Here is a 13840-nt window from a genome sequence, read left to right on the forward strand (position 1 = left end):
GTTTAATCCTCGCACAACCCCTGCTGACAGGATTTGGACCACACAAGCCATGGTTGTGGCTCAAATATTCAAAATGGCCACCCACCTACACTGGAATATACCACAGCCCACCATGGCTTAATTAAGCCGTGGCAGCTTATTTGATTGTGTGTACCAGCCCACTGGCTGGGAACTGGTTGGGCCTCTTACATATGGCCCCAAAGAAGACCAGAAGGGAGAGGCTCCCTCTCTGGTGGATGCCAAAGCCCCACCTTTAGGAGGCCAGACAGCACTACTGATTGGCCCTAGGATGGAGCATAAGCTGAGAGGTGGATCAGATCATGCTGCCACCGAGACACATCAGAAGAACACACTTCCCTGTTCTCCCAGCACACCTTCTGAGATAGGCAGAAATGGGGTCCTCAGTAAGTGGGGATACAGGGTATTACTAAGGCTGTTAAACTGTATTCCACCTCCTTCCATTTAAGACTTCTCCACTGACTTAAATTGAACTCTTTGCTCACAAAGTGGACTCTTTGCTCTCAGTCCACTTAAGTATTCCTCACACATATTGTCCTAAATGTGTAGATTAAGTTTCATTATTTCACTGACTTCTGTTATTATACTTGAGAAGCTAGAGGTTTGGTTGTATGAGTAGATACTGCCAGCCAAAATTAATTGCCAGGCTTACCTTTTATCAGAACTGAAATTTACCTGGAAAGATTTACTGAGTTAAAGTACAATACTCTAAGAACCAGAATTTCTATCACATGGAATTTCATGTCCATAGAACTGAATTACCCCCAAAATACTATTATATGAATAAATGTATGCTACCCATGTGGTCAAATACACTGACATTGATTTTATATGCTACCAAATATTGGAAATTTGGATGCTTGAGAAGGAAAAAAGAAGAGTAGAAGAACAGCTTTCCTAAAAGGAAGAATTCAAGCACTGGTAACTGCACCACATTGTTTCTGGTGGGCCTGACCTGTGATTTAGCTTCACTGCGTTCTTGAATGGAAACAAATCAATCCCAAGAACAACAATAAAAATCACAAAAAAATCTAAGAGCCCAACCATCAATTTAGCAACAGAATAGACACAGAATGTCCTACCTCTTTTGGAAGTTTCTGTGCCACCGATATCAGCTGTTCAGAGCTACTTCTTGAGGCACAGGGTACAACATTAGTTGGGGCCTCTGAGACCACCTCAATTGACGGTTCGGAGTCCTGAGGGCAACAGAGACAAATAGACCCCTCAGTAGTGTGCTGAATTGGCACTCCATAAGAGAGTTTTAGCAAGGTGCTACTGTTCTCCCTGAAGGTATTGACACTAGGAACATCTGTATTTCTAAAATATAATTTCAATTTTCTTCTGTGGTTTAACTGAAGCCATATAGACTCTGTGTTTCTTCTTTACATATAAAACATGGGAATTCCACATTCCATACAGTGGTATGGAGAATATTACTATTTTTTTTACAACATAAATAATAATTTAATAAGTATTTCCCCTGTACACTCCAAGGACATAATTCAGCAAATAACTCTGAGCCAGAACTGAAATTTGGGACTGAAATGTTGCTTTATTAAATAAGATTCCCTTCCCCCAAACCATGCTAGCATTTCTGTGCAAAATTTTAATTAGCCACAGAAATAAATCTTAATAGCAACTTAAACTTGCACTGTTGGCTAAAATTACCATTTCAAGGAAAGCACAGAATGAGGATAACCTTGGTAAAATGAATTAAGTACTGGACTCCACACGTTCCTTCCAGAGTATGGCAATTTGCATGCACAACCATTCAGGTTTAGCTTCCACTTCAATAAAAGAAGAAGGAATAAAGCTAGATAGAGGTTTATTATACTTCTCATTTGTGTAGTATTATACTGAAAGAAATGAATGAAATGCTTTCCACATTTTGTATTTTATTTCTAACTAATTAACCTTTGTGTTTGGTCTTCCATTGTATTATAAATTATAAGAGTTTAAACACATCTGTTTCCTCTGTGGATTTGAGAGCTGAATTTATTGAGCTATGTGAAAATGTGAACAAATGTATTAATCTCTGATGAGGCTACTTTTGCTTGTTGCAGTGGCCATTACAAAGTTATTTTAGATGCTATTAAACAGAATGCAAACTACGTGCTTTTGATATATCACTTTGCTAGTATGTACAATAATTAATTGGAAAGAAAACAAGCTATGCCTAACTGAGCTTTTCTTCCCCCAAAAGTCAACTCCCCGCAAAAGTACTGACAGTTTTGTTCTAATCAATCAACTATTTTGCACTAACTGTGACACACATCAAATTACATGTCCACATTTAAACATGAAACATGCATACTTAAAAAAAAAACACATTGCTGGGGCAGGGGGGAGGAAATATCGCTCTCCAACACGATACTTTTGAATATATTATGTTAACACTATCTGTTTTCATACATCATCCTTTACTCTGGATTCAGCTGAAAATTACGCAAGCCATAAATTAGCTTTAAACAAGCTTTGAATCAGGCTCAAGCTAGTTTTCAAATTAAAAAGCCGTCAGTATATTACAAGGTGCTGTCATTTTATTACCGCAATCAATTCTGTGTGGCCTGAGGTAGAAGGAAAATGGATGCTGTCTTCATTTGCAAAGGGTTTATCTCCTGCACCAGGCTCTGTACTACTTGACTGCAGTAATGAATTTGGAACCAAAGTTACTAACAAAGACTTTTAAAAACAGGAAAGCTGAAGACAGTAGTTCATTTTTAGAACTACATAATGGAAAAAGTCCTTTCTTGAAAGAAAAGCCATGAAACTAACTAAAGTGGATGGATAATGGAAAAAGAGCTATCACTTTTTTTTGCTAGTTATTTCCATTTAAAACATGTTAAAAATTTCATTTTACAGGCTATTCCATTGCTACCAGTTATTAGTGTATATTTAAAAGACATGCATGAAAATTCTTTTCTACTGTACACTAGTACAAAATTCTTAAGATCAAAATAAGAAAGCATTGGTCTGTTTTGATTTCTTTATATTAAGAGACATGGAACCAAATTTTTTTTTTGTTAAACTGAGTACTTCTAAATAGTACTCAGTTTAACAAAAATGAGGCAGCTTCTAGTTTAGGAAGAAACTATCAGCAGATGCATAAATGCCTTGTATTTGCATGTTTTTGTACTTCTACAATAATGTCCAACACAGAACTAGCTTAGTAGAGGTATGCTAGCTGTAAGTTCACTGGAAGCTTACACATTACCTCTGGGCACATTCCACTCAAGTATTAAAAGGTTAAGGGCTGAAATGATCATTAATCACACTAGTACTCAAATATGTGCCAATCATGTAAAACCTATCAATTTTTCAACCTAAACACATTTTCATGAATGATCTCTTGATTTCAGGGGTAGGGGTGTAGCCCAGAGACAGAATATGTGATTTACATGCAGAAGGTCTCAGGTTAAGTCCTTTGCATCTCCAGGCAGAGCTGGGAAAGAGTCCTGCAGGAAATCTGGGAGAACTGCTGCCAGCCTGACAATACTCAGCTACATGGACCAAAAGTTTGAATCGGTATAAGTCAGCTTCCTATGTTCCTACATCCAAGTAAGTATGCTTAGGCATGTAGCCTTATAATTTTCACCTAGTTGGATAGTATCTTATTTATAAAACTAGTCAATGGACCCAGCTTTGCATGGGTTGGAATAGCCCTTAGTTTGATACAGGGAAGCTTTCAAGCAATGTTATGCAGCTGTCAGAACTGGACACATTGTGCTTGTTGTCCCTGCCATGGAGTACCCCTATAGCCCCCTGAGGGAGGGGTCTGCCCATTTCATTCCCGTGTCTGTGTGTGTGCGCGCGCGTCCCACAGCAGGGAGGAGGGGGAAGCCATATAATTCTGTTTCTCAGACTCCCCCCCCCACGACTCAAACTGTGTCAACTACGCTATGCGCTACTTAGGGACGTTTGCCACTTAGTGACTGAAGTTGGTACTGCAGGCTTCAAACACATGGACATATTTGAATTAATTAAAAGGAATGTGTTTTAAAAACCAAATATCCCTGCAGTGCACACCCTGGGGTCCTCTTCGTATGCATGCCAAGTTTCAGGAGTCTAGGTTTCACAGTCTTGGCACTATGGCACTGACAGATAGACAGGCATCCTCTGTTGTTGTTGATAATCATTACATAGAAATGTTTTGAAAGATTTTAAAAATTGTACTCTCACTGCCAGTGGTCAAACTACATATTTTTAACCAGTAAAGGACAAAATGGCTCTTCTACATATTTAGAAAGTAAGGCTTAAGTTGGCTATAAATTATATTTATTACAAGGTTGTTATGGTGCACATGAAACCTAATTAGAAGTTGTTGTACCCAACCACATATTAGAATAATTTTTACTATATACAAATTAGCTCTGTAGATTTCTGATTAGTTGTGGGTGACCAATAAATATTGCTTCATCTTGTCCCATATGGTTTCCCATTCTGTTGCATGTGAAGCATGGTAGGTTTACAGGTGGCAATGATGTAAGTAGTCATTTGTAAATATTCCAAAACTTGTGTAGCAGGATGCAGGACTTTGGCGTACCCTTTTCAGACATTGCTGGTATATCCAACATTTGCCACTCAACATTGTACATTTTGACTATGCCTCATTAAGACAAAAAAGGACTGTAGTTCAACTTTAAATGCTTCTCTTCACCCAGTACTAGTTTTAGTGGTAGTTTTATTACTACTCTGACTGTCATATGTATTTGTGATCTTAAGAATAAAAACAAGCATTGGAAGTCCCTTTGTGGAAAGGTCCTGCAAAACATGTTACTCATAACCTTTGTTCTAGGCTTATTTAGAAGCAGGGTTGCCCTATAAGGTTGAAAAGTAGCAGATATGAGACAAGACAAAGCAGTCATCCTATAAAATTGATTTAATGCAAGCTAGTTGAATATTCCAATGCCGTTTAGTTGTAAACTGCTAATACAGATCCTATTATTAATACAGTGAAAGCCTAAGACAAAGAATATTTTATTACATCTAAGTCAGCAGCATTAAAATTGGGCCTGTTTATTAAAAAGGAATGAACAGTCCAGCTACCACAGTTTAAGGGGCAAAATTAATCAGCAACTTTTTGCTGAGCTCTCAGTAACTGAAAGGTCAAAACTAGTGCTGCTTCAAAAGCTGGAAATTCTTCAGTCTTCGTAAATTAAAGGTATTGAAAATTTATGTAGAGTATTACTCTGATAAAATCACTGGAAATGTGTTACGATGGGCTCTTCCCCTAGTTGAGTACCATCCTACATATGGTTATATCTATCGAATTAATCTGCAGGTGCAGTTCTCTCTCTCCCCCCCCCCCCCAATACTCATTACCATAATCTTAAATACATTTTTTGCTACACTCCACTTATGCTGTTCAAGGATAGCATTGTACTCCAGACACAAAACAGAAACTGTTTCCATAAATGGTACCCTGATAATGGCCCAATTCTATGAGTCACTATGGTAAGGTAAGGTATCTGGGGATCTGCCCAACATAATAATGGGATACTTGCTTCCAGGTCAGGGTATTTTGTTTCCCTGTATCACACGTTATGGGCCTTTTTGATTCATAGGAGCCACAGAAGCTGGTGCAAAAATGTATGGGGTAGTAGGAATTGTATCCCTCTGGGGGCTCCAATGGCCATGGCCCAACAAGCTCTTTAATCTACAGAAGCCATAGGCAGCTTTTTGAAGGACTAGGCAAGCCATCTTTATCTGCTGGAGTGCCTGTCTGTTGGTGATAGCAGGCACCTGCCTCCTTTGATTCTGCATACAGAACAAAAATGTTCTACCTGAGGAAAGGGACACAAATGAGCTAGAATATAAGATGGTTCCATACTGTAGCCCATATGTGCAGGACTGAATAGAGGCCACAAAGAAGTGGCAATGCCTTCAGAAACGTCTAAGACATTACAACTCTTATTTTATCTACAATTCTATAATTTCAGACATCTCATCTTTCTCCTCTTTTTTTTATCACTGAGCAAATCTTTGACAATCACTGTTGTCTACTTCCCATTTTAACTTGGTGCTTTTCCATATGCACTCCATTACATAAGCTCGTTTTCCTAATACAATTTAAAACCAGATTTTCTTCCATCATCCCAAACTCTTATTCTCATGTCCTGGTCTTATCTGTAGTAATGTTATACCTTTTTCAATACATTCTCTAATCTATTGTTATGAGCATCTTAGTGGACTTATTTGGCTGCTTTGCCCCCCCCCCCCTTGTTCTTCTTTTGTATCCACATCACACAAAAGCATACTTTGAAGGCTCTATACTTAACTAACCTATTGTGATTATGGCATTTTTCTGGTCTTATCACCAACCACTGAGCTCGTTTGCTGCATGAAACATATTTAATATTTCTACAGAAGCAATGTTGAGACCTTTTTAGATGTTGTACAACTGTATTATCTAAATTACAAGTGGGACTTACAACAAAATATTGCAGTGTGGAGTACTCCTGTTCAAAGTTCCAGCCAGGCAGCCATGATCTCTTCTGGTATACTCCATCCCATTTCCCCACCCCACAGTTTTCTATACCCCCACCCCCCAGTCAATCAGCATTCTGTTCCCACTGAGGATGCTCAGTTCTCAATGCGCTGTTTCGGGTTCTTCCTCCTTAGGTTTTCCCCCCAAAAGTTTCTGTATACTTCTGGAAACTCTGGAGTCCCTCCAAGCTTGATCATACATCCCTCTTATGCATGCATGGTGGTATTTTGTCTACATAGGGATAGCACTCGCCATTAGTATATAGGGTTTTTTTTTTTACTACATATCAACCATTATTTTTAGACCCTTTCCACCATTTAAAAATGTTACTGAACATCTACAATAGCTACAGTACAAAATGCAGACTATATATTACTTTGATTTTTCTGGGTAATGAACTCTTAGTGAAAGCTCAAGTATTTACAGCCTGAAGTCCATTTAAAAGTTCTTGAAGTTTGAAGTACTAGTCCAAATCAGTTAAAGCAAATTGCTCCTGTTATGCTAAAGTAATTTAAATACATTTAGTAAATGACTTGTGCTATTTAATGTATGCAGTTTGTAAACCCATTGTTGTTGAAACACTTGTTGCTTCAATCTGCTACTCAAGTTATATTTTAAGGAAGCAGCAGTTAAGCAAATAGCTTCTGGTAGGTAAATATTACAAAGCTTCTGCAACCAGTGTAGTTATTGATACTGTTCGTTGCATATAAAGTTTTCAAGGCAGAAGATGCAAAATATGCAAGACTCTCCAAACATACCCAAAGGAGTTTTCAAACCACTGAACCACATAATCACTTTCATCCTTTACCAAAGATATGTTTAGTGAAGAGCCAGAGATAAATTCTAGCAGCAATTAAATTTAACAATGCAATGTACGTCTTCAGGATTTAGAGAAGATATTTTAAAGCCAGCTACAAAATCACAAAATATTTGTGCAATCTCTTGGGAAAGTCAATTATAATGCACTTAAAATTATATTCACATGATAACTATTTGTGAAAGAACTTTTAAGAAGGAAGAAACTTTTAAGAGGAAGAATTATAAAAGACATGTAATCAGTGTTTCTTTTCTTTTCTGCACACACTGACAGTAGCTGATAGCACAAACCAGACATCCCCAGCTGTCTTTTGCAAATAAGATATTAAATGTTGTTCACTTTATTCTTCATTCTCAAATGCAAAGCTCAAATTTGAATACTACCACCTAACATCATTATGAAAAGTTAAATTTTGCACAGATAAACTGATAATACATTTAGCGCTATATGAAAAAGCACTTTGATAAAAAGGAATTTTATTGCTACTCCCCACTCACTCTCAAATAAAATGACGCTTTACACAGGAAACATTCATAATCTGCTTTAATAAGTGGCAGATTATTAAGATCAAAGCATTAGAATATACAAAGCAAAACTCCACAAACATCATGGAGTGACTAAAAAACCATTGTGTGGTAGTAGAAAGCTATAATGTGAAATAACTAAATGAACAGGGCAGAATTAGCAACATTTAGGAATATGGTACAAAAGAAGATACCCACTTACTACGTACAGCTCTTTAAGTCACAGAGGCCTGAACATTAAATCAACTGCTAAATCACCAAGCGTTTCAGTGGCAAGAAGGACATGAGGAATCTATTTTGATTTTAAATCACACCTTTTATTTGGATATAACACACATGACTTACTTCTGTACAAATAAAGCAAGGCCATTCATTTGGTCATTTCTTCCTGCTGTTAGGTTTCATTTTTCTTTATTTAAAGTGTTGATTATATTACATGTTCTTGATTATTCCTTTTAGAAACGGATTGTTAGTGCATTGACATCAGAAGTTACCAAATACTCCTGGAATAATAGTATCCTAACTCTGTAGCTACACTGTTGTTTGGAGGACACGATCTAGTCTTATCTGCTACAATCTCTTTCCTGGCATGGTCCATTATACATCAGTAAGATGGCATTAAGATTTAAAAAAAAATCCTTTAAAAATAACCGGCTGTCAGGCACTACACAATACAACTTGCAAACAGAAGTCAGACAATGGTAAAGTGATTATGAGAAGGTATGGTAAAGTCATCTTTGCTTCCAACTCCAATTTGTTGCTGCTTCCAGACAACTTGCCAGGGATTACAGCCCCATGGGAGTTACAGTGCCATGGCATGTTCCCCCTGCAGGCAGTAGCACAAGAGACATTGCAATACTAGCTCCTCTCCCATACCAAGTTAGTCTTTACTGATGATCTCCAGATCCTTCTTTCATTCTCCATCATCCCACCGCTGCTTTAAATACCAGACAAAGGCAGTGAATCACTAATACTAAAGCATGACAGATGCTTTTCAAACAAAGCCAACCAAATTTCCACACCGACACATTAAAAATGTACACAATGACAAATGTTATTTCTTTATTTTTTAAATAATGTAAATGAAGTCTTTAAAACATTTTAATATATCATTTTCCAAGGCATGGTGGACAATTGCTTGTGGTATGCTTTCTGAGACCTAAACGTTTGGAAACCCGCATCACACACATTCATCTCCAACTATACTTTCCCCAAATATTTCACTTCTGAAAGGGTCTACATTTGAAACAACCATTAATGTTGTATATATTTTAGCAAGTACGAAGTTTTGCAGCTATTAACAGTTTATGAGGAGGATTCAAAGTGAAAGAGCCATATCTATTTTTCCAATAGTCTTATTCTATTAAAGTCAATATGGGTTCTTGTAATTAAGTAAATAATAACCAAACTTTGCAATTACAGGATGTTAATAGAAAGTAGTAATGGTGAACTACAATTTGTTGGCAAATTTGCTTATAATTCTATTGTCAGCATGAGACCTTAATTATTAGTACACTAATTTAAACACATATTGTCTAAAGAATCTTACAAGCAAGTCAATTAGATTAAAGAAGTCTATCTAAATGCATTTTCTAGCTATCAAACTTGATACATGAAAGGCTATAAAGGTGTAACCATCATGAAAGAATTGGCTTCTTTAACTATGGTACAATAGCAAAGAAGGACTACTGGCCAAAGATGCTATACGTTTTATGAAGCAACTCAAGATGAAAGGGTATACAGTAAAAACTTTGACATTGTGTGATATATGTTCTGGGGTGAATATCAAAAATGAAAATTTGGATCAGGATGTTAGAAATAATCAGAAAAATTTATAATAGAGAACAGGAACTGGAGGCCTTCCCAATTCCCAATTTGTGTGGAGGGTGGAAGTTGTGGCAAAGGATAGTCCATATGGGAAAATGGGTAAAACCTGGCCCATCATCCTTCATTTTTCATTGAGGGCCTGTTGACCAGAAATCCTGACTAAAAACAGCTTTATCCATTTGGAGTTTTCTACATACTCAGTAGAGTAAGATCTGAAAGCAGGGATAGCTGCAGGCTTGAGGGAGCCCTAGGCATAAGGGAGCCCTAGGAAAGTGCTTTCTGGTGAGTCTTCACCTACATCAGTGGGCCCCAGCAGGTTTACCTGGCAGTGGGCAGCACTGTTGAGATTAGGAACAACTTGGAGCTGCCATTTTAATTTCCCTCCCCCAATTCCTCCGATGTAGTTTTATTCCAGGGAACTGTGGGAAATGAAAATGGCAGCTGAAGGGTGGGTCCCAGCTACCCAGCAAAGGGGGCCCAGGGCTGTCACTACAGCCCTGGCAACTACCAGAAGATGCCATGTGCCGACACTAGGCTTATTCAAAGAGTCTCATATTCTAATTCAGTTTCTTCACATTCCAATGCTATGTTAAACTCGTAGCCTCTGAACTGGAAGAGGCAGCCCACAATTATGTCAGTGGCTTAAAAAGAGATGCAGAAAGATGAAATGAACATGCAGAAAAGAGCTAATGTTACATTTATAGGGCTTCCAATGACGTTCACTTTCCAAACAGGAACCATTTGCACAGAGTCGGATTTCATGGGGCAGAAGATGGAAATTATTTTAAGAATGCATAATTCTGATTTCCATTTATCATGTAAATGGTAAAACAAGATAGTTCCTTTTGAGAGACAAACACAACATTTTCTTTTGGAAGACAGTACAGATTATATTTTAAAGCAGAAATAAACATTCCTCACTTCTGTTTTGATACCTGAAGTCTACAAAATGCTCCTGGATTTTTCTAGTACAAAATAATTTTATGAGGAGTTTATCTGCAAAGTTATGAATCAAGTGCAATAATAATTTCCTCATTGGTTTTATTTGGCATTCACTTTATGGCACTGGGTACTCATTGTATTGTTTTGTTTAGTCTGCTTGATTAACAAAAATGGGAAACTATGCCATTTCATTTTTCTAAGTACTCTACTTAAAGGCAACTGCAATATGCACTTGCCAGCTATTCAGCCAATATCCTTGTATAATATGCAGCATTTTGCTCTTTCCTTTGTTAGGAATTTGTTGCTTTCCAAAAGAGGCAAGAATATTTGGTGTATAGGTCATGGTACAAGCTATTTTAATTATGAATTTCTTCATTGGTACGTAGGGACTTGCTTTTTCTTAACTCTCTCATTCAGCAGAAGGATAGGTAATGGTTCTTGAACCCTAACATAATCAGAACATTATTTAATCACGTTTCATATAGAAAAGCGTATTTTTCAAAAGGCAAGGACTCAGACACTAAGTTGCTTACTGATAACTGCATTTATCACTTGGCAACACTCCTGCTTGTTTAATAAAGTACATACATACTTAAAAACCACAACAGAGACTGGTCAGTGTTCACCATCTGTTTTACCCCATAGACTCTTTAATAAACAATGTGATTGGCCCAGATATTGCTGAGTCTGGTATACCTCATTTACTAAGTGTTATGGCTGATTAGGGCTTGTGGCCCTGAGCAAAGTATAACACCCAGCCAGGTGAGTTATTGGGAGTTGGTTTTCAAGGTCAGCCCTATTTTGATAGGCTTATGGTCTGCATCATAACCTGTTGTGTTCAAGCAGTCCAGTACTGCTTTCGGACTGTAACTCATATTGAATCTGATCGCTGACCATGCTGGCTGGGGCAGATGGGAATTGTAGTCCCAAAACCTAGAGGAGGGTAGGTTGGGGAAGGCTATTCTAATGCTGTTCAGCACAAAACCATGGTTGGGCACAGAAAATACTGGTTTCAGCTGAAAACAAAGTCCTGCAAGAAACGGTTGAAAGAACTGGGCATTGAGAAGAGAAAATTAAAGGGGAGACATGAAAGTGGTCTTTAAATATCTGAAGGGCTGTCATGGAGAAGATGGAGCAGACTTGTTCTCTGTTGCTCCAGAGGGCAGGACTAGAACCAATGGGTGGAAATTACAAGGAAGCAGATTTCGGCTAAAGATTGGGAGAAGCTTCTTAAAGGTGAGAGCTGTTCAACAGTGAAAGAGACTGCCTTGGGAGATGGTTAGTGCTACTTTACTATAGGTGTTGAAGCAGATGCTCCTTGCTCATCTGTCAGAGATGCTATAGTTGCATCCTGCATCAAGCAGAGAGTTGGACTAGATGACCTCCAGGGTTACTTCTAACTCTAATCTATGGGACCAAAAAGAGATCTCATCTCTCTCTCCAGGTGCAAAGAGATCTGCCATGTGCCTGTAGCAATTTCCTTCCCAGGTCTAAACCTAGTTTCCTACCCAGGTCTAAACCTAGTTTGGCCCAACTCTTGGAGCACAGGATATGGAGGAGCACAGCTCCCAGCTAAAGTTGACAAAGTATGACGAATGATAAGCAACGCTGTTAAAACATTAATGTATTTCAGTGAAAGCACTATCCAGCTTGTGAGTTAGCCCACAAGTAACATGAGCTGTACAGAAATGGAGGCATACACCTCTGGGGTGCAGGGAATTATGTTTGGTTGAAAGAGCTCCTTACAAGTGCACTTGGGGACTCAGTCTGGTTTGGTGGTGGGACTGGGATCTGACGAGTTAATAAGATGTCAGTTCCTAAGGACATTTGTCAAAGGGCAAGAATCCAGCCATAATTGGTGCATACACGTTAGATCACTCATGAACCTCAGAGGGCCTCCCTGAAAGATTTAGGGTACTATTTGAAGGACCAACAGTATCTGAGCAACAGAAAGGCTTAAGCCACAAATCTCAGATTTTACCTAAGTGTAGAAGGCAGGGGCCTGTGCTCACCTTGTCTTGTGTCAGCTCTTCCTATTTTGTTTCATGCAACGGATTGCTTTTTTGTTCCCTGCAACAGACTCCTTTCTACTGCAAAATGTAACTGCCTGTGCTGGTAATAAAAGCTAAGCTTGTTTCATCGCAGCATAATGCAGTTGTCACTTTGCTCCATACTGCATTGCACAGACAATTATCCTAAGGATCTGTGTCCTAATATATATATATATATATATACACACACACACACACACACACACGCTACCATAATGCAAAATCATTAGCATTATTTTAAAAGCTATTTAAGTATTCATGCTAAAGTCAATGTATATATGCCAACAATCACTATCATTTAAACTGCATAATATCTGATTTTACATGTTTTAACAGTTACCTGATACTTGTTTTTCATTCCATCCACTTCACCCTATATTTAACACATAAGGTATTTTGCAGTTAGTAGAAATGAAAAGCACAGGACATGCAGTTAAGCATTTTTAAGCTGCAGTGATTTCAGTGAGAGAGAGGTAAACACACACTTATTAACTCCAAGCAAAACATCAAGATCCTAAAACTGTGGAGGACTATTTGACAAAATAACAGGAAGAGAATGAATGCTCTGTCCTAATATACCATAGTAACTTTTACTATTTATTCATGAAAGTAGTAGTTTTTAATATAGTAGTAGATAGTAGATTCATGAAAGAATGAAGATGTTGCTTGTCAGCCAATGTGAAAAGAAAGTACACACCTAAGAGAACAGTAAAAAATCAAAACTCAATCTCCCCAAAATCAATCTCCAAAAACCAAAATAAAAGCTAAGTGTTGCTGTGGAAAACATCTTGGTACTGGGTTGGTGTGTGTGTGGAGACAAGCATAGATTACTCTTAGCTAGGAACATGAGACATGCCAATTCTGTAGGTGCCTGTGTCGGCTGCTGGAGGAAGAGAGCCCTGTCTCTGGAGACCAATACAGTCCAAGGTCTATATTCTTTCATTAAGAATAAACCCTGAACCTGACTGCAGAATATGAGAACAAGCTGGACACAATGCTGCTCTATTCCTAAATGCACAGAAAGCCAACATGATCAAGCTAATTTTGTGTGACAGGAATATTTGTCCCTTCAAAGACCTTTACCAATTAGGTTACAATAATTTATGGAGTTCCTCCTACTGTGCATCCTCACCGGCAGGGTAAAATGGGTTCCAATTAATCTCAAAAAGTGAGG

The 13840-nt window shown here is 38.1% G+C and overlaps 1 protein-coding gene across 26 annotated transcripts in view; it reads right to left on the minus strand.

Annotated features, from left to right (window-relative positions):
• Positions 1 to 13840, minus strand: part of PHF14 (PHD finger protein 14) — a 185388-nt gene that overhangs the window by 42490 nt on the left and 129058 nt on the right. For 8 of the 26 annotated variants that reach the window (XR_014792372.1, XR_014792378.1, XM_084858689.1 and 5 more), the window contains 2 exons: positions 13007 to 13039; positions 1101 to 1214 (listed from right to left, as the gene is read on the minus strand). The exons of 6 other annotated variants lie outside the window; for them this stretch is intronic. Coding sequence is in view for 12 of the 20 variants with exons in the window: in XM_084858689.1 (XP_084714815.1) it covers positions 1101 to 1214; positions 13007 to 13039 (147 nt within the window). In the remaining 8 variants the exon portion in view is untranslated. Of the gene's footprint in view, positions 1 to 1100; positions 1215 to 6757; positions 8784 to 13006; positions 13040 to 13840 lie in introns of those variants that run through there. 12 more of the 26 variants (XR_014792374.1, XR_014792380.1, XM_084858687.1 and 9 more) reach the window with 3 other exon arrangements.

This window comes from Heloderma suspectum, chromosome 5 (genome assembly GCF_057233095.1).
Source record: "Heloderma suspectum isolate Gila_16-S chromosome 5, 16-S_ref, whole genome shotgun sequence".
Classification (NCBI taxonomy): domain Eukaryota; kingdom Metazoa; phylum Chordata; class Lepidosauria; order Squamata; family Helodermatidae; genus Heloderma; species Heloderma suspectum.